Source organism: Narcine bancroftii, chromosome 2 (genome assembly GCF_036971445.1).
Source record: "Narcine bancroftii isolate sNarBan1 chromosome 2, sNarBan1.hap1, whole genome shotgun sequence".
In the NCBI taxonomy this organism is placed as follows: Eukaryota; Metazoa; Chordata; class Chondrichthyes; order Torpediniformes; family Narcinidae; genus Narcine; species Narcine bancroftii.
The window spans coordinates 200,346,254-200,369,259 of record NC_091470.1 but is presented as its reverse complement, the minus strand read 5'-3'; the positions used below and the strand labels follow the sequence as shown (position 1 = coordinate 200,369,259).

The window sequence follows — 23,006 nt, the reverse complement described above, 5'->3', positions numbered from 1 at the left end:
GGTAAATAGATTTAAGACCAGGTTGGATGGATTTTTGTACACAGTGGCGGATAAATAAGGGGAGATGGAGCCAGGCAGGTGGAGATGAGCCCATCATCGGATCAGGAGCAGGTTCCTTGAAGGGCTGAAGGCCAGCGAGGAGCCACGATCTGTGCTAATGCCCAGGGTACTGCTGGCTCTTCACTGCAGACTTGACTCCTGTCGTCCTCTTGCGCCCCCCCCCCCCCCCCCCCCAAGTTCAGACCGAATGCGCCCAGCAATCCTCTGGCTCTCCGCTTCCACCAAGCCGCGGGTTGTCTTCTGCTGGCAGGACCCTTGCTGGGGCGTTGACCGGGGGCGTCCCTGCCCTCTTGCTCGCTGCTCTCCCCCCCTTCCCCGGCAGCCGCCAGTCCACACGGCGCGGCAGCCCCCGCAGGGCTCCCTTGAGGTCCCGGCGAAAGCGGCGGGCGACCAGCAGCTCCCACAGCTCGTCCTTGCGCAGGCCGTAGATCGCGGGGCTGAGGCACTGGGCCAGGCTGAAGAAGGCGAAGCTGAGCCCCTCGCAGCGCACTTGGGCGCACGGGTGCAGCCGGCCGGCCCGGGCCAGCAGCTGCAGCGAGAAGGTGACGAAAGCGGGCAGGATGTAGACCCCCAGCTGGGCGCCGTGCATCAGGATGGTGCGGCGGGCGCGGCGGTTCAGCGCGCCGAGGCGCCGGCTCTCGGCCAGGACCTTCAGGTAGCTGAAGAGGATGAGCAGGGTGCAGGCGCCGACCAGCACCATCTTGCAGGCTTGCTTCCCGGGGTGGCCGGAGCGGAGGGCGCAGCGGCGGGGGCGGCCGGCCTGCGGCTGGTCCAGCACCAGCAGCAGCGGGAGGACGGAGGCCAGCAGCCAGATGAGCGGCCACAGACCCCAGGCGCAGCGGGGGCCGCAACCCGCCCGGTACCTGAGCGGGTGGCAGATGGCCAGGTAGCGGTCCAGGGCCATCAGGGTGAGCGTGAGCAGGATGGCCGAGCCGCTGACCATCAACGCCAGCAGCAGCGCCAGGCACCAGGCGGCCGCCACGGCGGCGTCCAGCCGGGCCAGCAGGTAGAAGGCGCTGCTCAGGCCGAAGTAGAGCAGGCCGCTGAGCAGCAGGTGCAGCAGCAACACGAAGCGGGCCTGCGAGCGCAGCCGCTCGGCCCGCAGGATGGCCGAGCCGATCAGCACGTTGGAGGCGGCGAGCAGCACGAAGGAGGCGAGCGAGGCGAAGACCCGCACCTGAACCAGGCGCTCGGCGGACGCCGAGCAGTTGCCCGTCGCGTTCATCCCTTATCCACCGCCTCCGGCCCCCCTCTCTCTCTCTCTCTCTGACTCTCGCTTCCGCCCCGGGGACCGAAACCACATGAACTCGTGCAGTTTCCTCGGGGCGAGTTCGCCAAAGGCCAGCCCCTGACGCGCTGGCCCCCTCCTCTGAAAGGGACAGCTGCCCTCCGGCTCCTGTCCCGTCGGGGCGTGCCGGCCACCCGCCCCGCCCTGACGTCCCATGCCAGGTGGGTGGGGGTGAGGGGAGGGGGGGGGTGAGGGGAGGGGGGGGTGAGGGGAGGGGGGGGGTGAGGGGAGGGGGGGGGTGAGGGGAGGGGGGGGGTGAGGGGAGGGGGGGGGTGAGGGGAGGGGGGGGGTGAGGGGAGGGGGGGGGTGAGGGGAGGGGGGGGGTGAGGGGAGGGGGGGGGGTGAGGGGAGGGGGGGGGTGAGGGGAGGGGGGGGGTGAGGGGAGGGGGGGTGAGGGGAGGGGGGGGTGAGGGGAGGGGGGGGGTGAGGGGAGGGGGGGGGGTGAGGGGAGGGGGGGGTGAGGGGAGGGGGGGGTGAGGGGAGGGGGGGGTGAGGGGAGGGGGGGGTGAGGGGAGGGGGGGGTGAGGGGAGGGGGGGGTGAGGGGAGGGGGGGTGAGGGGAGGGGGGGGTGAGGGGAGGGGGGGGGTGAGGGGAGGGGGGGTGAGGGGAGGGGAGGGGGGTGAGGGAAACCTCAGTGCTCCGGCGATTATCCCTCCCGGAGGAGGGTTACAGGGTTCACCTCCTGCGTTTTCAGGTGGCCTCCCGGCAGCCGCATAGGGGTATAATATGCGACTTTCCATCGGGGTATTTTGGCCACCTGAGGCTGAGATGGAGGTCGAATTCAGGTGTCCAGAATACCCGAATGTAAAGCTGCCTAAAATACCCAAATGCCGCTGTCAGGAGGCCACCTGAAATTAGAGAACCGGGGCCCTGAGGAACACTTACCAAAAGCGGCTTTCAGGTGTTCCGATACAGATCATGCGCCGCCGGCAGGCGCGGCTGGGGGGCCGGGACGGTTGAAGAAGAGCCCCATCCGAGCGAACACCGGCTCCTGTGGACTGTGGCCGTAGTCCCACTGCTGCTTTCAGGTGCAACGGGGGGGATTCTCGGAGCTGGAGAATATACCTACAGGAGGAGGTTTAGGTGAGTGCTCCTCCTGGCCGGGTTCTCCACTTTCAGGTGGCCACCCGACAACTGCATAGGTATAATAGGTGGCTTTATATCGGGGTTTTCTGGCCTCCTGAAAGTGCTTTAACCCCCTTTGGGGAGGAGGAATAGTCTCCGGCTTGGAGTGCTCCCCCAAAGCACCTGAAAGCAACAAGGCAAGCTTTTGGGTGCCTAGCTGGGGGCAGGCTGATGGCAGCTGCCCTCCTCGCTACCAACATCTATCCACCCTGCTGCCGACACCCATCCTTCCCGTTGCCTGACAGCCCTCCGGCCTGGGACTATGGGGCTGGGGTGTCCGGCACGGGACTGCAGAGCTGGAGTGGCCAGCGCGGGAAGTCCACTGGAGCTAGCGTTCGTTCCGACGCAGCTCTCCTTCAGCTGACACGTTCAGGTGACAGAAAGGCGTCTTCTCCGCGGCCACCTGAACATCCCAGCTCCACTCACCCAGCCACGTCTGATGGCGCATTATCTGTGTCCGAGCACCTGAAAGCTTCAGTGTGCAGGGCTGCTACCTCCAGGGCTTAGACTGCCTCCACTGTTTTTGCCAGGGAGTAGATATTGTCCTCCGGCGGCTTCTGCCTGGCACATTGGCTGTTGAGCGTAGACCCGGACACAGGCGTCCCCGATCAACCTTTCGACCTCCCTTTCATTCACCCTGTGTTCTGCCAGGCACAGTCGGGCTAACTCACGTAGGGCTCCTAGGTAGGACTCAGCCATCTCTCCGGGTAGCTGGGCACAAATACTCTGAAGGTACCACGTTTGTGGTAGGTTTGTACATGGTTTCTAGGGTGTTAATCGCTTCAGAGTACCCGGTGCAGTCTTTGAGGGCCTGGAAAGCTCGGGGACTCAGCTTTGAGCGGAGAAAGATGAGCCTTTTCCTGTTGGAGTCCAGGATGTTGTCGGCATGTGCCTTCGACGGTGTGCTTCCAGATTTCGAAGTGTGCCTGTGCTTCTGGATGACGTGGGTCAACTTCGAGGCTCCTGGCGCTCAGGAACTTCTTCATTACAGCTTCAAAATTTTATGTAGATTAAATTGTGATGCACTATTGAGCAGAAAGGCAGGCGCAAAACATAAAGTCTGCTCAACAGGTTTTTATTCTACATAAACTTCCACAGAGCTGGCTGTGAGAGTGCTGTGCTAGCTCTGAGACTGACCTCAAGGGGCCAGATCTAGCTTATCCCGGAGGATGATTGGCAGCTGACCAGGCTGGGCTTGGTCCATTCAGGTCAGCTGATTGACAGCCAGCCAGGTGTTGCCTTGTCCTCCAGTGCTCTTCCTGCAGGTACACAGGTCACCCCCTGCAGTCGGCTAGTGGTGTATCACCACACATCTGATTGCATGAGTACAATCCCACAGGTCCCTGCTGCAAAAAGCTGGCCGGCAGCCGCACTTGATGCAGAGCTTGAGCAGATTCGGGATTGTTATCAGATCATGAGGGGCATAGACAGGGTGGGCGGTCAGTACCTGGGTCCCCTGGGGGCAGGATCAGCGAACACCAGGGGACCTGTGTACAAGTGAGGGGAGGGAGGTTTAGGGGAGATGCCAGGGAGGCCTGGGATGCCTCGTCTCGGGAGGCTGAAACATTAGGGGCATTTAAGAGACTCTTGGATGGAGGGTTTAGTACTTTTTTAAAGGAATATATGGGTTGGCACAGCACCGAGGGCCGAAGGGACTGCATTGTTCTATGTCACCGAAGATTAGCCAGGTGGACCATGGAGAGCATTCTAGCCGGTGGCATCGCTGCCTGGTGCGGAGGCGCTGACGCCCAGAGTGGGGAGAGTTGTGAACTCAGCTGGCGACGTCATGGACACCAGACTCCACTCCATCGAGGGCGTCGACATGAGGTGGGGTCTTAAGGAAGCAGCCTCTGGCCTCAAGGACCCCTCACCCAGGCTGCGCCCTCCTCACTCTGCTACCGCCGGGGGGGAGGGCGGGGGATAGGAACAGGAGCCTGAAGATGAGCACAAGGACGGCTTCTTCCCCTCTGCCATCAGATTCCCGAATGATCAATGAACCACAGACATGGCCTCTCTTTGACTTTTTGTGCAATATTTTTATTTATTTTTGTAAGGCGGTTTATAGGAACGTTTGCCCTGTGACACTGCCGCAAAACAACAAATTTCGTGACTTGTTCGTGACAATAAATTCTGATTCTGATAAACATACAGACAAACAATACACATGCAGGACAAGTATTCATCTATAAAAATAAGTAAAATAAATATTGCTTCGTGAATATGAGAGTCTCAGAGGGTCAGTGTGTGCAGTTCCATTGGTCGTTCAGCGTTCTCTCTGTCCATCGGAAGAAGCTGTTCCTCAGCCTGGTGGTGCTGGTTCTGATCCTCCTGGATCTCTTCCCCCTGACGGGAGCAGCTTGGGTGGAAGAGGGTCCTCAATGATTCTGCACTCCCTCTTCAGACAATGATCCCGGTAGATCATGTCGATGGGGGGATGTTGAGGGAGAGTCCAGTCATCCCCTCTGCCACTCCTATGGTCCTGTGGTTGTCCTCCGATCCATTTCTCTGCAGCAACCGTACCCACACTGATGCAACCGGCCAGGAACTCCTGTCGATAGAGCTCCTGGGGAAGGTTGACATTGCTGGTGCCTGGTATCTTGGCTCACTTCAGTCCTTGCAGGAAGTTCAGCCGCTGTTGCGCCTTCCTGACAAGTGAGGTGTGTGTCCACAATAGGTCGCTAGTTAAGTTAACGCAGAGGAACTTGGTTCTCTCCACTACAGAGTTGTTGATGTGTAGTGGAAAGTGGTCGTTCCTGGTCCTCCTGAAGTCCATGGTCATCTTCTTCGTCTCATCCATGTTGTGACTCTTCCCCCATATCGTGAGATTTCTGTCGTGCGTGACTCATCTACAAACTTGATGACCCTGTTGGAGCTGGATCTGGTGAGGATGACGTGAGTCAGTCACATGAACAGGAGTGGGCTGAGCCAGTGCTCAGTGGGACAGTGCTCGACACTCTGCTACTGACCCAGACAGACTGCGATCTTTCCGTTAGGAAGTCCAGAATCCAGTTACAGAGAGGGGTGTAGAGTCTCAGTGACGACAGCTTGTCCCAAAGCCTCTGGGGAATGAAAAGAGAGAAATGCAAACAAACTGACGGCAAATACACAAAAAAAACGAATTAAATGATGTGCAATGTAAGAGCTTTGATTGAGTCTGAGGGTGGAGGGGGAGCAGCTGTTCCTGAACCTGATGAAGCGAGTCTTACATAGGAAATAGGAAGTAGGAACAGGAGTAGGCCAAAAATGGCCCATCGAGCCTGCTCCGCCATTCAATAAGATCATGGCTGATCTAATTTATGACCTAACTCCACCTACCTGCCTTCACAAGTCTTGAGGCACTTGTACCTCTTTCCTGATGGTAGCAGCGAGAATAGAGCATGTGCTAGGTGGTGTGGATCCTTGATGATCGCTGCTGCTCTCTGACGGCAGCGTCCCCCCACCCCCCCCCCCCCCCGTAGATTCATATTCAGTATCTCACATTTCTGCCTGTCGAGAAGTGTCCCAGATACATGCACCAGCAGACGGGGAGAGGGTACAGAGGAGATTTACCAGGATGTTGCCTGGATTGGAAAAATTATATAAAGCAAAGTTGTCAGAGCTGGGACTTTTCTCTTTGGAGCGAAGAAAGATGAGAGGTGACTAATTCCAGGTCTACAAGATTACGAGAGGCATTGATGGGTGGACGGCCAGCGCCTGTTTCCCAGGGTGGAGTAGCAAACACCAGAGGACATTTAAGGGACTCTTGGGCAGGCACATGGATGTAAGAAAAATGGAGGGTTATGAGGTCGGGAGGGTTTATTTTTATTCAGTAGGTATTTATAGGTTGGGACAACATCATGGGCTGAATGGACTCAGCCTATCTCTTAAACATGCATTATTCCTGGTGTCCAGAGCACGCTGCTGTCCTTGCACGCCCTCACAGTGCATCGGGATGGATGGTCTTCCCACAAGTAACAAGTGGTCTGCTGGATAAGGCAGTGTCTTTGGATTATTGATCATTCAGGAATCTGATGGCAGCGGGAAAGAAGCCGTCCTTGTGCCGCTGGGTGCTCGTCTTTAACCTCCTGTAACTTTTTCCTCGCTGGCAGAAGAGTGAAGAGGGCACAGCCTGGGTGGGGAGGGGGGGGGTGATCCTTGAGGATAGCTTTTTTAGGGCACCGCCTCATGTTGACAGAGTGGAGTCTGGTGCCTGTGGTGTCGCAGGCCGAGTTAACAACCCTCTGGAATTTATTCTTGCCCTGAGCGTTGGCGCCTCGGTACCAAGTAGTGATGCAATCGGCCAGAATGCTCTCCACGGTCCACCTGGAGAATTTTACGAGATTCTTACCAAACCTCCTCAGACATCTCAGAAATTTGAGCCGCTGGCGAGCCTTCTCAATAGGCTTTTTCAGGTGCATTCTACGCTAAGAATGCGCCTGAAGAAGCAGAAGTGGCCCTTTAAATTGCCATTCAGGTGGCAGCATTGAAAGCACAGGTCGGCGAGCATGACTCTCTCGTGATCAAGAGCTTCCTCTGCACACTGGCGGTCTCTCTCACTGTCCTACCTGTCAAGTGCCAACATGATCGCCTGCAGCTCCTTCATGAGAACCTGACCCTTGGTCGGTCGCTGGCCCTTGCGTCTGGGACCAGAGGCTGTGGGTGGAAACAGGAAAAGTGCATCAGTGCTTCTCCATAAACACAACCTTAATGCTACTGTACCTGTGTTCTCTGTTGAGAGTGCCGGCTCGCCACTTCCAGGGACAGTGACCTCTGCGCTTTCTCTTTCGGGAGCATCCAAATCTGTGGCTGCCAGGTCCTCAGCGGTGGCCTCCTCCTCCTGGACCGGCATGTCTCCTCTATTGCCGCTGTGTGAACCCTGAGATCCCTCCGGGACGAGCTCTGGGGAATCAGGGGTCTCCAGAGCGCTGGCTACATTTAAGGGAGTAGCTGAGCAGCTAGCCCCCCCAGAGAGTGTGGCACTGGTTGAAGTACTGCCACTCCTTGCGCCCATTGCCACTCCTCCTGCTGTGGTCCAGGACAGCGTAGAATTTCTTCCTCATGCTCTTCTGCTTCGTGACCACCTGGTATTTACTCCGCTGGTGCCCTTGTGCTGCGAGCACTCCAGACAGGCGCTCAAATGTGGGACCATCCTAAATGTCCCAGTGAGTTCCCTTTCCTGGGACTCCTGAGTCAGATGTTCTAGAAGGAGTCTTATCTCTTCATCAGATCAGTTACAAGCCTTTCTTGGAGCCATTGTTCAAATCCACTGTTTTCCTTCACTGGTAAACATAACGACTGAATCTGTACTAGCCTGCCTGCACTATGTGCTTCAAGATACGCGCCAGGCGTCTCAGGCTGACGATGTCACTGCCACGTCAGCAGCCCGCCGCTTTCAGCCAGCTGCTTTCAGGTGGCTGGGTGAGCCACTGAGCTGAGCTGATTATCCCTCTCGGAGGAGGGTTACGTAGCTCACCTCAAGAGTGCCTCCTGCACATTCAAAGCAGGCCTCAAAACAGCTGCATATTGTCTAAACATGCAGCTTTACATGTAGGGCAATTAGCCACCTGAAAGTGCCTAGTGATTGCATTGCCGTGGAGGTGCCAGGACAGATCCTTGGAGATGTTAGCACCCAGGAATTGATCCTTTCCACTACTGAGAGCTCTGCATTCTATTCCCCCTGAAATGAATGCCAGCACTGCATTTGCCTGCTTCACCACCGTCTCAAGCTGCAAGTTCATCCTCAGGCCGTCCTGCACCAGAATTTTTGCATCTGGGCACCTTCAGTTTCTTCTGATTTTAAAAAAAGTCTGCTCTGCGGCAGCACGCCACTAGTCAGGCGAACCGGCTCCGCTTGTAATCCACATAGCAGGCCAGCCAGCCAAAATGGTGCCGTCGGGGGTTTCCCCTTCTTCTCAGCACTGGGCTCAGAAGCCCGCGCTGGGGGACCACGTGATGCCCGAGTGATGTCGGCGACCCCCCCCCCCCCCCCCCCAGCGCAGTTCTCGGCCAGGTCCGGGCTGGGAGTATAAGTCCAGTCCGGCAGCCAGCAATAAACCAGTTTTCTGCTCACTGAGCTCAACCCATCTGATTGTGTGTTCTTTCAGTTGTAGTGTAGCTGCCGCTACAATTGGTGACCCCAACTGGTTCAAACGTCTTCGAACCCAACAAGAACGAACCTGGGATCAGTGCTATAGCTGTCAAGCTGCCTGACTTCTGGGTTCAGGAGCCGGAGACCTGGTTTGGCCATAGGGAGGCCAGATTTCATCCGACACGACCAAATTCTACCATGTGGTCGCCGCCCTGAACCAGGCCACTGCCAAACGTGTGCTGCACCTCGTTCAGCACCCACCCACTGAAGACAAATACAGGACCATCAAGCAAGTGCTCACCGGCTCCCTCGGACTATCCAGGCGCCAGCGTGCCACTCGGATGCTGCACCTCGACACCTTGGGGAATAGGTCCCCGATGGAGCTGATGGACGAGATGCTCACGCTCATGGGTGATCACACCAACTGCTCACTCTTCGAGTGCATTTTTCCTTGACCATCTGCCCGACGACATCCGGCCGTTACTGGCCCAAGAGAGCTTTACCGACCCGAGGAAGGTCGCTTATGGCTCGAACGATTCTGGAAGGCTCAGCAGTCCAACAGGTCACGAGGCACAGGCATGACCACGCCAAGCCCTCCCCTTGCGCTGCAGTAGAGCATCCAGCCCCTGCAGGGGCCACCGAGAGCATAACCAGGGGCATGGCATCCGCTCTAGGCCTCTGCTTCTACCACCAGCACTGGGGAGCCAAGGCTCGGAAGTGTCCTCAGCCCTGCTCGTTCCAGGGAAACGAGCAGGCCGGCCACTGTTAATGGCTGCAGCGACCGGCCAAGAACACAGCCTCCTCTACCTGGAGGACTCAGTCAGCAGTTGGCGGTTCCTTGTTGACACTGGAGCCCAGATCAGTGTCATCCTGGCCATGGCTATCGAGTCCAGGAACCAACCTTGAAGACCTCCCCTCCGTGCGGCCAACACAACAGAGATCTGGAAGTATGGAGACAAGACACTCCACTTACAGATCGGCCGATGAAAGTTCTCGTGGAGGTTCACCGTCTCGTCCCTTCTGACCGTCATCCTGGGTGCCGGCTTCTGGTGGACATTCGGGGTAGGCGCCTGGTGGACGCCCGTACTTTCCAGGCTGTTCGCCGCGACAGCTCCCGCACAGAGCAGCTGCAGATGGCCATGATCAGCATGCCCAGAGATGAGTTCCAGCAAAACCTGGACGAGTTTCCAACCCTCCTCAAGCCACAGTTCTCCATTGCCTCACCACGCCACGGGGTGTTCCACCACATCTCCACCCAGGGCCCACCGGTTCACGCCAAGGCACGCCGGCTCCCGCCTGACAATCTCCAGGTGGCGAAGGAGGAGTTTTTGCATCTGTTGGAGCTGGGGATCATTCGGCGGTCTGACAGCCCGTGGGCCTTGCCGCTCCACCTGGTCCCGAAAGCCTCCGGCAGCTGGCACCCCTGCGGAGACTATTGACGGCTCAATGAGGCGACAGTTCCTGATTGTTACCCCATCCCTCACATCCAGGACTTTACGGCCAACCTGCATGGTGCGAGGGATTTCTCCAAGGTTGACCTGGTGCACGGGTATCACCAAATCCCAGTGCACCCTGAGGACATACCCAAGATGGCCATTATCACCCCCTTCGGCTTGTTCGAATTCCTTTGCATGCCGTTCGGGCTAAAGAACGCCGCTCAGACCTTCCAGCGCTTCTTGGACTCAGTGGGCAGGGACCTGGATGTCATCTTAATTTGCTTGGACGACATCCTCGTTGCCAGCAGGAATCAGGTGCAACACAAGGCTCACCTGCACGCCCACTTCTCCCAGCTGGCCGACTTCGGCCTCACCATCAACCCAGCCAACTGCCAGTTCGAGAAAGAATCCATGCAGTTCCTGGCCATATCATCACGGCCGAGGGAGCCATGCCTGCTGCTACAAAGGTCGCCGCTATCAAGGAGTTCCCACGCCCGGACAACCTCAAGGGGCTGCAGGAGTTCGTGGGTATGGTCAACTTCTATAACCGATTCATCCCAGGAGCCGCGCGCATCATGCAGCCGCTATTCGCCCTCATCGCAGCCAAGTACAAAACACTCACCTGGACCCCAGAGGCCTGCAGTGCATTCTAGGCCACCAAGGACGCCCTCGCGAAGCTACCATGCTCGCCCACCCACACACTGATCTGCATATGGCACTCTCCATCGATGCCTTTGCCACAGCTGTCGGCGCCATCCTGGAGCAGCAGGTGAATGGACAATGGAAGCCGCTGGCATTCTTCAGCCAGCTTCTCTACCCACCAGAGCACGCATAGTGCCTTTGACTGTGAGTTATTGGGCATGTACCTGGTGGTGCGGCATTTCCACTATTTCTTGGAGGGGAAGACTTTTACCATCTTCACTGATCATAAACCCCTCACTCAGGCGCTCGTGATGGCAAAGGATCCCTGGTCAGCCCGTCATCACCGTCATCTCTCCTTCGTGTCAGAGTTTACCACCGACATTCGGCACAAGGCAGGGAAGGACATCGTAGTCGCTGATGCACTCTCATGACTGGCCATCTGCGCATTGACACCCGGCCTCGACTTCGACCAGCTTGCCCGGGACCAGAAGTCCGATGAGGAGACTCAAGCCTTCAGGACTGCCATCACGGGCCTGCAGTTCCGAGACCTCCCGACTCCTAGCAGTGAAGGCACTGTCCTGTGTGATCTCTCCATGGGCACCCCACAGCCAGTGGTTCCCCAGCAGTGGTGCAGGCAAGTCTTCCATCACATCCATGACCTTTCACACCCATCCCTCAGGTCCACGGTCCATATAGTGGCAGAGCGGTTCGTCTGGCATGGGCTGCGGAAGCAGATCGCGGGCTGGGCCAGAACATGCATCCATTTCCAGATGTCCAAGGTGCACAGGCACACCAGGCTGCCCGTGCAAGAGTTCGAGCACATCCAGGAACAGTTCAGCTACATTCACATGGAGATAGTCGGGCCCTTACCAGTTTCCTGGCGCAACTGTTACCTGTTCACGGTGGTAGACCGCACCACTCGTTGGCCCGAGGCGATCCCGATGCCGGATGCCTCCACGGACTCCTGCTCCCGAGCGCTGTTGCACGGTTGGGTTGCCCGGTTTGGTGTTCCGAATCACCTCACTAGTGATTGGAGCACCCAGTTCACCTCTGCGCTTGGACACAGCTCGCCAACAGGTTGGGGATAGAGCTACACCGCACCACGGCCTATCACCTGCAGGCCAATGGGCTGGTCAAGTGTCTGCACTGCCACCTTAAGTCGGCACTTATGGCCTGTCTCACCGGTCCCGATTGGGTGGACAAACTGCCTTGGGTGCTCCTGGGCATCCGCTCCACACCCAGGAGGATCTGCAGGCGTCATCTATGGCGCACTGCTGGCACTGCACGGTGAGTTCATCAACGCGCCTCACAACCCCCAGCGATCGCCGCACAAGTTATTTCCCCCTTGTGATAGTACAGATTCTATCACCAATGTGTATATGTACAGATTGTAGTGTAGAATAACTGTGATTGGCTGAGAGTGTAGCCATGCCTACTGGCAGGTATTAAAGGATTGCTCCCAGCCAGACCAGGTCATTCTGGACTGATCGATCTACTTGTGATACGCTCCAGAATTTTAGTTAATAAAAGCTTTGGTTTGGATCAACAAGTTTTTGGTTCTTTCGACTCGCATTTCACCCATCTCCGAGCCCACTTGGATTCCTTAGTACCCCCACCACTGCCCAGACATAGCACACGGCCATCTTACGTCCCCAATGGGCTGCACTCCGCAGAGTACGTTTTTATTCGGCGGGGCCTGCCCGCGGCACCTCTGCAGAAACCTTACGAGGGGCCGTACAGGGTTGTCCAGCATTCAGGTTCTATGTTCACGCTGGATATCAGCGGCAGGCAAGAGCTATTTACTGTGGACAGGCTGAAGCCAGATCACCTCGACCCCACCAAACCAGTGATTGTAGCCCAGCCCAACAAGCGAGGCCACCCAGTTAAGAAGGACATTGGCGCCGGTTCTTGGGAGAGCTGTGTGGCGGCACACCACTAGGCAGGCGCCTTTGGGGGCTTTCCCCTTCTTTTCTGAGTAACGTCGGCACCCGCCAGCACGGTTCTCAGCCAGGTCTGGGCAGGGAGTATAAGTCCAGCCCGGCAGCCAGCAATAAACCAGTTTTCTGCTCACCGAGCTCAACTCGTCTGGTTGTGTGTTCTTTCAGTAGCAGTGTAGCTGCCACAACAGCTCGTTGATTTTTTAGACTGAAGTGCCATAACCATACACTTTCCAACACTATATTTCATTTGTCCATTCAAACTGCGATAACGAAGGAATCACGTGATGGAGTAGTGACCGGTCAGGGAATTCCAGCCCTCTCCCGAAAAGTTAAAAAAAAACACACAAAGCACAAAGGTACAAGATTAAAATTTATAAGAAAGTAAAAATAAAGGTGAGAAGAAAATGGCAGCGAAGAGAGAAAAGTCGAAAACAACGGGAAGAAAAGAGGAAGAAAGAATGTCGGAAGAAAAAGGTGAAGGCCTTACCTGTCCGAAGAGGCCCGCCGCGGAGAGAGAAGCTCGCTCCCGCAGGTCAGTGGAGGTCCCAGGCTCGGGACTACAAAAATGGCTCGCAGAGCCGAGTAAAAGTGCGCAACCGCGCATGAAAAAAAACACACTGACGGGAGGGGGGAACAGCTGCGGAGTCGATCTCCACAGCTGAGAGAGACACCTGCAGCACAGCAGCAGGTGCAGAACACAGACAATAATGACAACAAGAAAGAAGAGGGTAAAAAGAAAACAAGGAAACAGCAGATGGTCAATCCAGAGGAAGAAGAAGAAGAACAGAAAGAAGTGGAAGAAGAAGAGAAAAGCAAGACAATGGATGTAGCTTTTTTTAAAGAATATATGGAATCATCGGTTGAGGATGGAGATCTTGTCGCTGAGGAGGACTTTGCCGTCTGAGCTGCGCAGCGGGCTTTGGACTTGGGGTGAGGGGCCGTACACAGCCTTTAGAGCCTCGTAGAAACCCCTGAAGTCGCCAATGTCCGCGCTGAGCTGTGTTCGTTTGGCGAGGCTAGTCCACCACTCATTTTGGATCTCCCGGAGTTTGCGCTGAAGACGGCTGCATGCGCGACGGAAGGCTTGTTTCTTCTCTGGATAGGACGGCTTTGTAAGGTGAGCCTGGTGGGCAGCTCGCTTCTTTGCCAGCAGCTCCTGGATTTCCTGGCTGTTTTCGTCAAACCAGTCCTTGTTTTTCCTGGAGGAGAAGCCCAGTACCTCTTCAGTGGATTGCAGTATGGTAGTCTTCAACTGATCCCAGAGGGTTTCAGGGGACGGGTCCGTGAGGCGGGTTGCAACGTCAAGCTTTGCTTTGAGGTTTGCCTGGAAGTTTCCTCTCGCTTCGTCTGACTGCAGTTTTCCAACATTGAACCTCTTTCTGGGGGCTTTATTGTTCCTGGGCTTTGGCTTGAAGTGAAGGTTGAGCTTGCAGCGAACCAGCCGGTGGTCAGTGTGGCATTCCGCGCTAGGCATGACCCTGGTGTGGAGCACATCTTGTTTGTCACTTTCTCGCACCAGGATGTAGTCCAGGAGGTGCCAGTGTTTGGATCGGGGATGCATCCAGGTGGTCTTAAGGCTGTCCCTCTGCTGAAAAAGGGTGTTTGTAATGACAAGCCGCTGTTCTGCGCAGAGCTCCAACAGGAGGCGCCCATTGTCGTTGCACTTGCCGACGCCATGCTTGCCCAGGATTCCTGGCCAGGTTTCTGAGTCTTAGCCGACGCGAGCGTTGAAGTCGCCAAGGATGACAACCTTGTCGGCTGTAGGGGTGCGTTGGATGAGGTTGCGCAGGTCGGTGTAGAACTTGTCCTTTTCTGCTGGTTCCGCCTGGAGGGTTGGAGCATAGACACTGATGAGGGTGATGCGACGCTTGTTTTGAAGGGGGAGTCGCATGGACATGATTCGGTACGAGTGGCCTGTCGGAAGGTTTTCGAGTTTGGAGGCAATGGAGTTCTTGACCATGAAGCCTACACCAGATAGGCGTCATTCATCCAAAGGCTTGCCAGACCAGTAGAGTGTGTAGCCCGCGCCGTGTTCTTGGAGGCTGCCTACATCTGCCAGGCGGACTTCACTGAGAGCGGCTATGTCGATGTCAAGTCTGAGGAGTTCATGTGCAATGAGGGCAGACCGACGTTCAGGTCGGTGGCTGTCAGCCTTGTCTAGCATGGTTCTGATGTTCGATGGTCAGAACACTTCCAATCTCTTTTCAGTGCCAACCGCTCAGTCCAAGATTCCGCCCTGATCCAGCTCCCTCAACAGCCCCTAAGGCTAGAGCTGGATGAGGTTCCCACCCTGGATGAGACATATAAGGCAATCGAACAACTGAAAAGTGGCAAAGCAGCAGGTATGGATGGAATCCCCCCAGAAGTCTGGAAGGCTGGCGGCAAAACTCTGCATGCCAAACTGCATGAGTTTTTCAAGCTTTGTTGGGACCAAGGTAAACTGCCTCAGGATCTTCGTGATGCCACCATCATCACCCTGTACAAAAACAAAGGCGAGAAATCAGACTGCTCAAACTACAGGGGAATCACGTTGCTCTCCATTGCAGGCAAAATCTTCGCTAGGATTCTACTAAATAGAATAATACCTAGTGTCGCCGAGAATATTCTCCCAGAATCACAGTGCGGCTTTCGCGCAAACAGAGGAACCACTGACATGGTCTTTGCCCTCAGACAGCTCCAAGAAAAGTGCAGAGAACAAGAGTCCTTTGTTGACCTCATCAAAGCCTTCGACACCGTGAGCAGGAAAGGGCTTTGGCAAATACTAGAGCGCATCGGATGTCCCCCAAAGTTCCTCAACATGATTATCCAACTGCACGAAAATCAACAAGGTCGGGTCAGATACAGCAATGAGCTCTCTGAACCCTTCTCCATTAACAATGGCGTGAAGCAAGGCTGTGTTCTCGCACCAACCCTCTTTTCAATCTTCTTCAGCATGATGCTGAACCAAGCCATGAAAGACCCCAACAATGAAGACGCTGTTTACATCCGGTACCGCACGGATGGCAGTCTCTTCAATCTGAGGCGCATGCAAGCTCACACCAAGACACAAGAGAAACTTGTCCGTGAACTACTCTTTGCAGATGATGCCGCTTTAGTTGCCCATTCAGAGCCAGCTCTTCAGCGCTTGACGTCCTGCTTTGCGGAATCTGCCAAAATGTTTGGCCTGGAAGTCAGCCTGAAGAAAACTGAGGTCCTCCATCAGCCAGCTCCCCACCATGACTACCAGCCCCCCCACATCTCCATCGGGCACACAAAACTCAAAACGGTCAACCAGTTTACCTATCTCGGCTGCACCATTTCATCAGATGCAAGGATCGACAATGAGATAGACAACAGACTCGCCAAGGCAAATAGCGCCTTTGGAAGACTACACAAAAGAGTCTGGAAAAACAACCAACTGAAAAACCTCACAAACATAAGCGTATACAGAGCCGTTGTCATACCCACACTCCTGTTCAGCTCCGAATCATGGGTCCTCTACCGGCACCACCTACGGCTCCTAGAACGCTTCCACCAGCATTGTCTCCGCTCCATCCTCAACATCCATTGGAGCGCTTACACCCCTAACGTCGAAGTACTCGAGATGGCAGAGGTCGACAGCATCGAGTCCACGCTGCTGAAGATCCAGCTGCGCTGGATGGGTCACGTCTCCAGAATGGAGGACCATCGCCTTCCCAAGATCGTATTATATGGCGAGCTCTCCACTGGCCACCGTGACAGAGGTGCACCAAAGAAAAGGTACAAGGACTGCCTAAAGAAATCTCTTGGTGCCTGCCACATTGACCACCGCCAGTGGGCTGATAACGCCTCAAACCGTGCATCTTGGCGCCTCACAGTTTGGCGGGCAGCAACCTCCTTTGAGACCGCAGAGCCCACCTCACTGACAAAAGGCAAAGGAGGAAACACCCAACCCCAACCAACCAATTTTCCCTTGCAACCGCTGCAATCGTGTCTGCCTGTCCCGCATCGGACTTGTCAGCCACAAACGAGCCTGCAGCTGACGTGGACTTTTTACCCCCTCCATAAATCTTCGTCCGCGAAGCCAAGCCAAAGAAAGAAGAAAAAAGAATATGGAATCAGTGAAAGAATGGCAATTACAAGAATTTAATGAGATAAAAAGAAGAATTAAGGATGCAGAAGAAAAAAATGGAAATGACCATGTCAGAGATAGGAAAAAGAGTGGAAAATATGGAAGAACGAGAAATAATTGTAGAAATGGAAGTAGAGGAATTAAAAGAGAAATTAGAAGAATCTAATAAAAAAGTTAAAGAGGCACATGAGCTGTTAGCTCAGAAGATAGATATAATAGAAAACTATAATAGAAGAAATAATATAAAGATAGTGGGCCTTAAGGAAGATGAAGAAGGCAAGAATATGAGAGAATTTATAAAAGATTGGATCCCCAGGGTCCTAGGAAGACCAGAATTACAGGAAGAAATGGAAATAGAGAGGGCACATAGAACATTAGCCCCGAAACCACAACCGCAGCAAAAACCAAGATCCATTTTAGTAAAATTCTTAAGATATACAACAAGAGAAAATATATTGCAGAAAGCAATGAAGAAAGTAAGAGAAGACAAAAAGCCACTGGAATACAAAGGTCAAAAATTTTTTTTCTATCCAGACATAAGTTTTGAACTCCTGAAGAAGAGGAAGGAGTTCAATACAGCAAAAACGATCTTATGGAAAAAAGGATATAAATTTATGTTAAAGTATCCAGCGGTACTTAAAATAGTTATTCCAGGGCAGCAAAACAGACTATTCTCGGATCCAGAGGAAGCAAGGAAATTTGCAGAACATCTACTAAACAAGCAGAGAGGTGAAGACATGTAATGAGAGTAAAAATGACCACGATCTATATGTATATGTGTAAAGAGGTATATGTGTGTATATATATATATAGTGTGCATACATGAATGTATCCGTATTTAGAGGAAAATATTCTTTTTCTTTGGCTTGGCTTCGCGGACGAAGATTTATGGAGGGGGGTAAAAGTCCACGTCAGCTGCAGGCTCGTTTGTGGCTGACAAGTCCGATGCGGGACAGTATATAGAGTATAGATAAGAATTAATAAAGGAGGGAAAGGGAATAGAGTGAATAAGGAGGGAATTAAAAGAGTGACCTTTGTTACATATGAAAGGCAAATTAAAATGTACTTTGAAATAAATACGGAATCAGTGAAAGATAAGTTTATACTATGCGATGCAATGAAAGCGTTCATTAGAGGGCAAATAATAAGTTATGTAACCAAGATGAAGAAGGACTATAATCAGGAAACAGAGCAGTTGGAAAGGGATATAGTAAGTATAGAAAAAGAATTAGCAATGAAGGAAGATACAACTAAAAGAAGAGAATTGGCAGATAAAAAAATAAAATATGAAACACTACAAACTTATAAGGTGGAGAAGAACATACTGAAGACAAAACAGAAATATTATGAATTAGGGGGAAAAATGCACAAAATTCAAGCATGGCAGCTTAAGACAGAACAAGCTAAGAAAATGGTATTGGCATCAAGGAAAAAAGACAAACAAATCACATATAATCCAACGGAGATCAAGGAAAACTTTAGAGAATTCTATGAACAATTATACCAAACTGAAAACGAAGGGAAAGAAGGGAAAATAGATGAATTTTTAACCAAAATTGAACTACCAAAATTACAAATAGTGGAACAAAATAAATTAACAGAACCATTTGAAATAGTAGAAATACAAGAGATAATAAAAAATTTACCAAATAATAAAACACCAGGAGAGGATGGATTCCCAATAGAATTCTATAAAACATTTAAAGATTTATTAATTCCTCCCCTCCTGGAAGTAATCAACCAGATTGATAAAACACAAAGCTTACCAAATTCATGTCTTCTTTCTTTGGCTTGGCTTCGCGGACGAAGATTTATGGAGGGGGTAAAAAGTCCACGTCAGCTGCAGGCTCGTTTGTGGCTGACCAGTCCGATGCGGGACAGGCAGACACGATTGCAGCGGTTGCAAGGGAAAATTGGTTGGTTGGGGTTGGGTGTTGGGTTTTTCCTCCTTTGCCTTTTGTCAGTGAGGTGGGCTCTGCGGTCTTCTTCAAAGGAGGCTGCTGCCCGCCAAACTGTGAGGCGCCAAGATGCACGGTTTGAGGCGTTATCAGCCCACTGGCGGTGGTCAATGTGGCAGGCACCAAGAGATTTCTTTAGGCAGTCCTTGTACCTTTTCTTTGGTGCACCTCTGTCACGGTGGCCAGTGGAGAGCTCGCCATATAATACGATCTTGGGAAGGCGATGGTCCTCCATTCTGGAGACGTGACCCATCCAGCGCAGCTGGATCTTCAGCAGCGTGGACTCGATGCTGTCGACCTCTGCCATCTCGAGTACCTCGACGTTAGGGGTGTGAGCGCTCCAATGGATGTTGAGGATGGAGCGGAGACAACGCTGGTGGAAGCATTCTAGGAGCCGTAGGTGGTGCCGGTAGAGGACCCATGATTCGGAGCCGAACAGGAGTGTGGGTATGACAACGGCTCTGTATACGCTTATGTTTGTGAGGTTTTTCAGTTGGTTGTTTTTCCAGACTCTTTTGTGTAGTCTTCCAAAGGCGCTATTTGCCTTGGCGAGTCTGTTGTCTATCTCATTGTCGATCCTTGCATCTGATGAAATGGTGCAGCCGAGATAGGTAAACTGGTTGACCGTTTTGAGTTTTGTGTGCCCGATGGAGATGTGGGGGGGCTGGTAGTCATGGTGGGGAGCTGGCTGATGGAGGACCTCAGTTTTCTTCAGGCTGACTTCCAGGCCAAACATTTTGGCAGTTTCCGCAAAGCAGGACGTCAAGCGCTGAAGAGCTGGCTCTGAATGGGCAACTAAAGCGGCATCATCTGCAAAGAGTAGTTCACGGACAAGTTTCTCTTGTGTCTTGGTGTGAGCTTGCAGGCGCCTCAGATTGAAGAGACTGCCATCCGTGCGGTACCGGATGTAAACAGCGTCTTCATTGTTGGGGTCTTTCATGGCTTGGTTCAGCATCATGCTGAAGAAGATTGAAAAGAGGGTTGGTGCGAGAACACAGCCTTGCTTCACGCCATTGTTAATGGAGAAGGGTTCAGAGAGCTCATTGCTGTATCTGACCCGACCTTGTTGGTTTTCGTGCAGTTGGATAATCATGTTGAGGAACTTTGGGGGACATCCGATGCGCTCTAGTATTTGCCAAAGCCCTTTCCTGCTCACGGTGTCGAAGGCTTTGGTGAGGTCAACAAAGGTGATGTAGAGTCCTTTGTTTTGTTCTCTGCACTTTTCTTGGAGCTGTCTGAGGGCAAAGACCATGTCAGTGGTTCCTCTGTTTGCGCGAAAGCCGCACTGTGATTCTGGGAGAATATTCTCAGCGACACTATTCATGTAAAACAGCAATAATTACAGTAATACTAAAGCAAGGGAAAGATCCACTTGCACCAGCGTCATATAGACCAATATCTTTACTTAACACAGATTATAAGATAATAGCTAAATTATTAGCAAACAGATTAGCAGAGTATGTACCTAAAATGGTAAATCTAGACCAAACTGGATTTATTAAAAAAAGACGCACAACAGACAATATTTGTAAATATATTAACTTAATTCATGCAGTAGAAGGGAGTAAAGCGCCAACAGAAGCAGTTGCTTTAGACGCAGAGAAGCCTTTGACAGAGTAGAATGGAATTATTTATTCAAAGTATTGCAAAAATTCAGTTTACCAGAGAAGTATATTAATTGGATTAAAGCATTATATAAGGGGCCATTGGCAAAAGTGACAGTAAATGGATATATATCAAAGCAATTTAACTTAAGCAGCTCAGCACGGCAGGGATGCCCACTATCACCCTTATTGTTCGCGTTAGCTATAGAACCACTAGCAGAATTGATAAGAACAGAAAATAATATAAAAGGGATAAAAATAAAAGACAAGGAATATAAAATCAGTTTATTTGCGGATGATGTTATAGTATACTTAACAGAACCAGAACTATCAATAAAAGAATTATATAAGAAATTGAAGGAATATGGAGAAGTGTCGGGTTACAAGATTAACGTAAATAAAAGTGAAGCAATGCCTATGAATAATGCGGATTTCTCAAAATTTAAGAAGGAATCACCATTCAGATGGCAAATGCAAGCAATAAGATACCAAGGTATACAAATAAATAAAAACCTCGGCCATCTATATAAACTCAATTATTATCCACTAATGAAAAAATTACAGGACGATTCAGAGCATTGGAAAGATTTACCATTAACACTAATAGGAAGGATAAACTGTATTAAAATGAACATTTTCCCAAGGATATTATACCTATTTCAGGCATTGCCAATACACTTGACAGAGAAATTCTTCAAGGAGTTAAAGAAAATAATAAGGAAATTTTTATGGAAAGGGAGGAAACCAAGGATAGCACTAGATAAATTAACAGAATGGTATAAACAAGGAGGCTTACAACTGCCAAACTTTTAAAATTATTATAGAGCCGCACAATTAAGATACCTATCAGATTTTTATCAAACAAGGGAAAAGCCAGATTGGACTAGATTAGAATTAGATAAAATAGGGGAAAAGATACCTGAACACATATTATATAAATGGGACAAAAAATTGGTACAACGTAGGAGTTCTCCAGTATTACATCATCTACTCAATATTTGGAAGAAGATTCATGTAGAAAGGAATAAAACAAATTACCAATTACCAAAAGTAATATTGATGCAAAATAAGTTACTCCCTTTTACAATAGATAACCTTTCCTTTAGAGAATGGGAGAAAAAAGGGATCAAAAGAATAGAAAATTGTTTTTCAGGAAATAGATTATTATCCTTTGAACAAATGAAAGATAAATACAATATAACTCAAGATACAGTGCTGGCATATTACCAATTGAGATCCTACTTGAAGGACAAATTAGGAAGCAGTCTGAGGTTACCAGAGGGAAGTAATTTTGAATATGTGATTACAGATACAATGATAATCAAAAGATTTATAACAAATATGTATATTAAACTGCAAGACAAGGAGAATGAGGAAACAAATGGTAAAACTAAACAAAAATGGGAACAAGATTTAAATATAAAGATAAAAAAGGAAACATGGGAGAAGTTATGTTCTGGAACGATGAGAAATACAATAAATACGAGGTTACGTATGATACAATATAACTGGATACACAGACTATACATTACACCTCAAAAGTTAAATAAATGGGACCCAACAGTATCCGATAGATGTTTTTGATGTAAAAAAGAAATGGGAACAACAATTCATGCAATTTATACAGGTGATAAAGTAGAAAAATTTTGGGAAGATCTGAACCAAATATTAAATAAAATTACAGAAAACAATATACCAAAAAATCCAGAGATCTTCCTCCTAAGTAACATAAAAAACAAAGAATTTGGAATTGATTTGGATGGTGCACGAAAAAGATTTGTTAAGATAGCTCTAGCCGTAGCAAAAAAATGTATTATGTCAACCTGGAAATTGGAAGATAATTTGAAAATACAACAATGGTATATAGAAATGAATAAATGTATTCCATTAGAAAAATAACATAGTTTAAGAAATAATATGGAAATATTTGAACAAATATGGGAGCCTTACATGAAACACAATAGAGAAAACCTACCGGGGACATTCACTACCTAAATTAACGAAAGGAGAAGGAAATGAAAAGAATTGACTCAGTGGAATTTCTTGTTTATTTTTATTGAATGACAACATTGTTTGACTTGTTTAATGTATCTTAGATTTTGTACTTTAAATGGATGGGGGGGGAGGTAGGGAGGGTGGGATGGGAGGAGGGAGGGGGGAGAAAATGACACTGTATATATTTGAAAAGGAAAATGTATGTATCATGGCCAATGTGGTTTATGGTATGAAAAATAAAAAAATTAAAAAAAACAAAAAAAACTGTGATAACAGCAGGAGAGAAAATGTGCGTGAACCTGGAGGTTCGTGCATTTGGAACAGTAGAAATACAAGAGATAATAAAAAAATTACCAAATAATAAGACACCAGGAGAGGATGGACTCCCAATAGAATTCTACAAAACATTTAAAGACCTATTAATACCGCCCCTCCTGGATGTAATCAACCAGATTGATGAGACACAAAACTTACCAGATTCATGTAAAACAGCAATAATTACAGTGATACTAAAACAAGGGAAAGATCCACTCTCACCAGCGTCATATAGACCAATATCTTTGCTAAACACAGATTATAAGATAATAGCTTAACTATTAGCAAACAGATTAGCAGAACATGTACCGAAAATGGTAAATTTAGACCAAACTGGATTTATCAAAAAAAGACGCACAACAGACAATATTTGTAAATTTATTAACTTAATTCATGCAGTAGAAGGAAATAAAGCACCGGCAGTAGCAGTTGCTTTAGACGCAGAGAAGGCCTTCGACAGAGTAGAATGGAATTATTTGTTCAAAG

The 23,006-nt window shown here is 50.7% G+C and overlaps 1 protein-coding gene across 1 annotated transcript; it reads right to left on the bottom strand.

Moving 5' to 3' along the window:
- Window positions 1–226: 226 nt before the first annotated feature.
- Window positions 227–1,374, bottom strand: LOC138754987 (probable G-protein coupled receptor 148). The gene has a single exon (XM_069920101.1). It carries the CDS (start codon window positions 1,283–1,285, stop codon window positions 239–241), a length of 1,047 nt encoding a protein of 348 aa, XP_069776202.1. The 5' UTR covers window positions 1,286–1,374; the 3' UTR covers window positions 227–238.
- Between the last annotated feature and the right edge of the window lie 21,632 nt (window positions 1,375–23,006).

What these genes read in the sequence shown, in the direction of transcription:
- LOC138754987 (XM_069920101.1), bottom strand. Translation starts at nt 1,285, where the DNA reads ATGAACGCGACGGGCAACTGCTCGGCGTCCGCCGAGCGCCTGGTTCAG.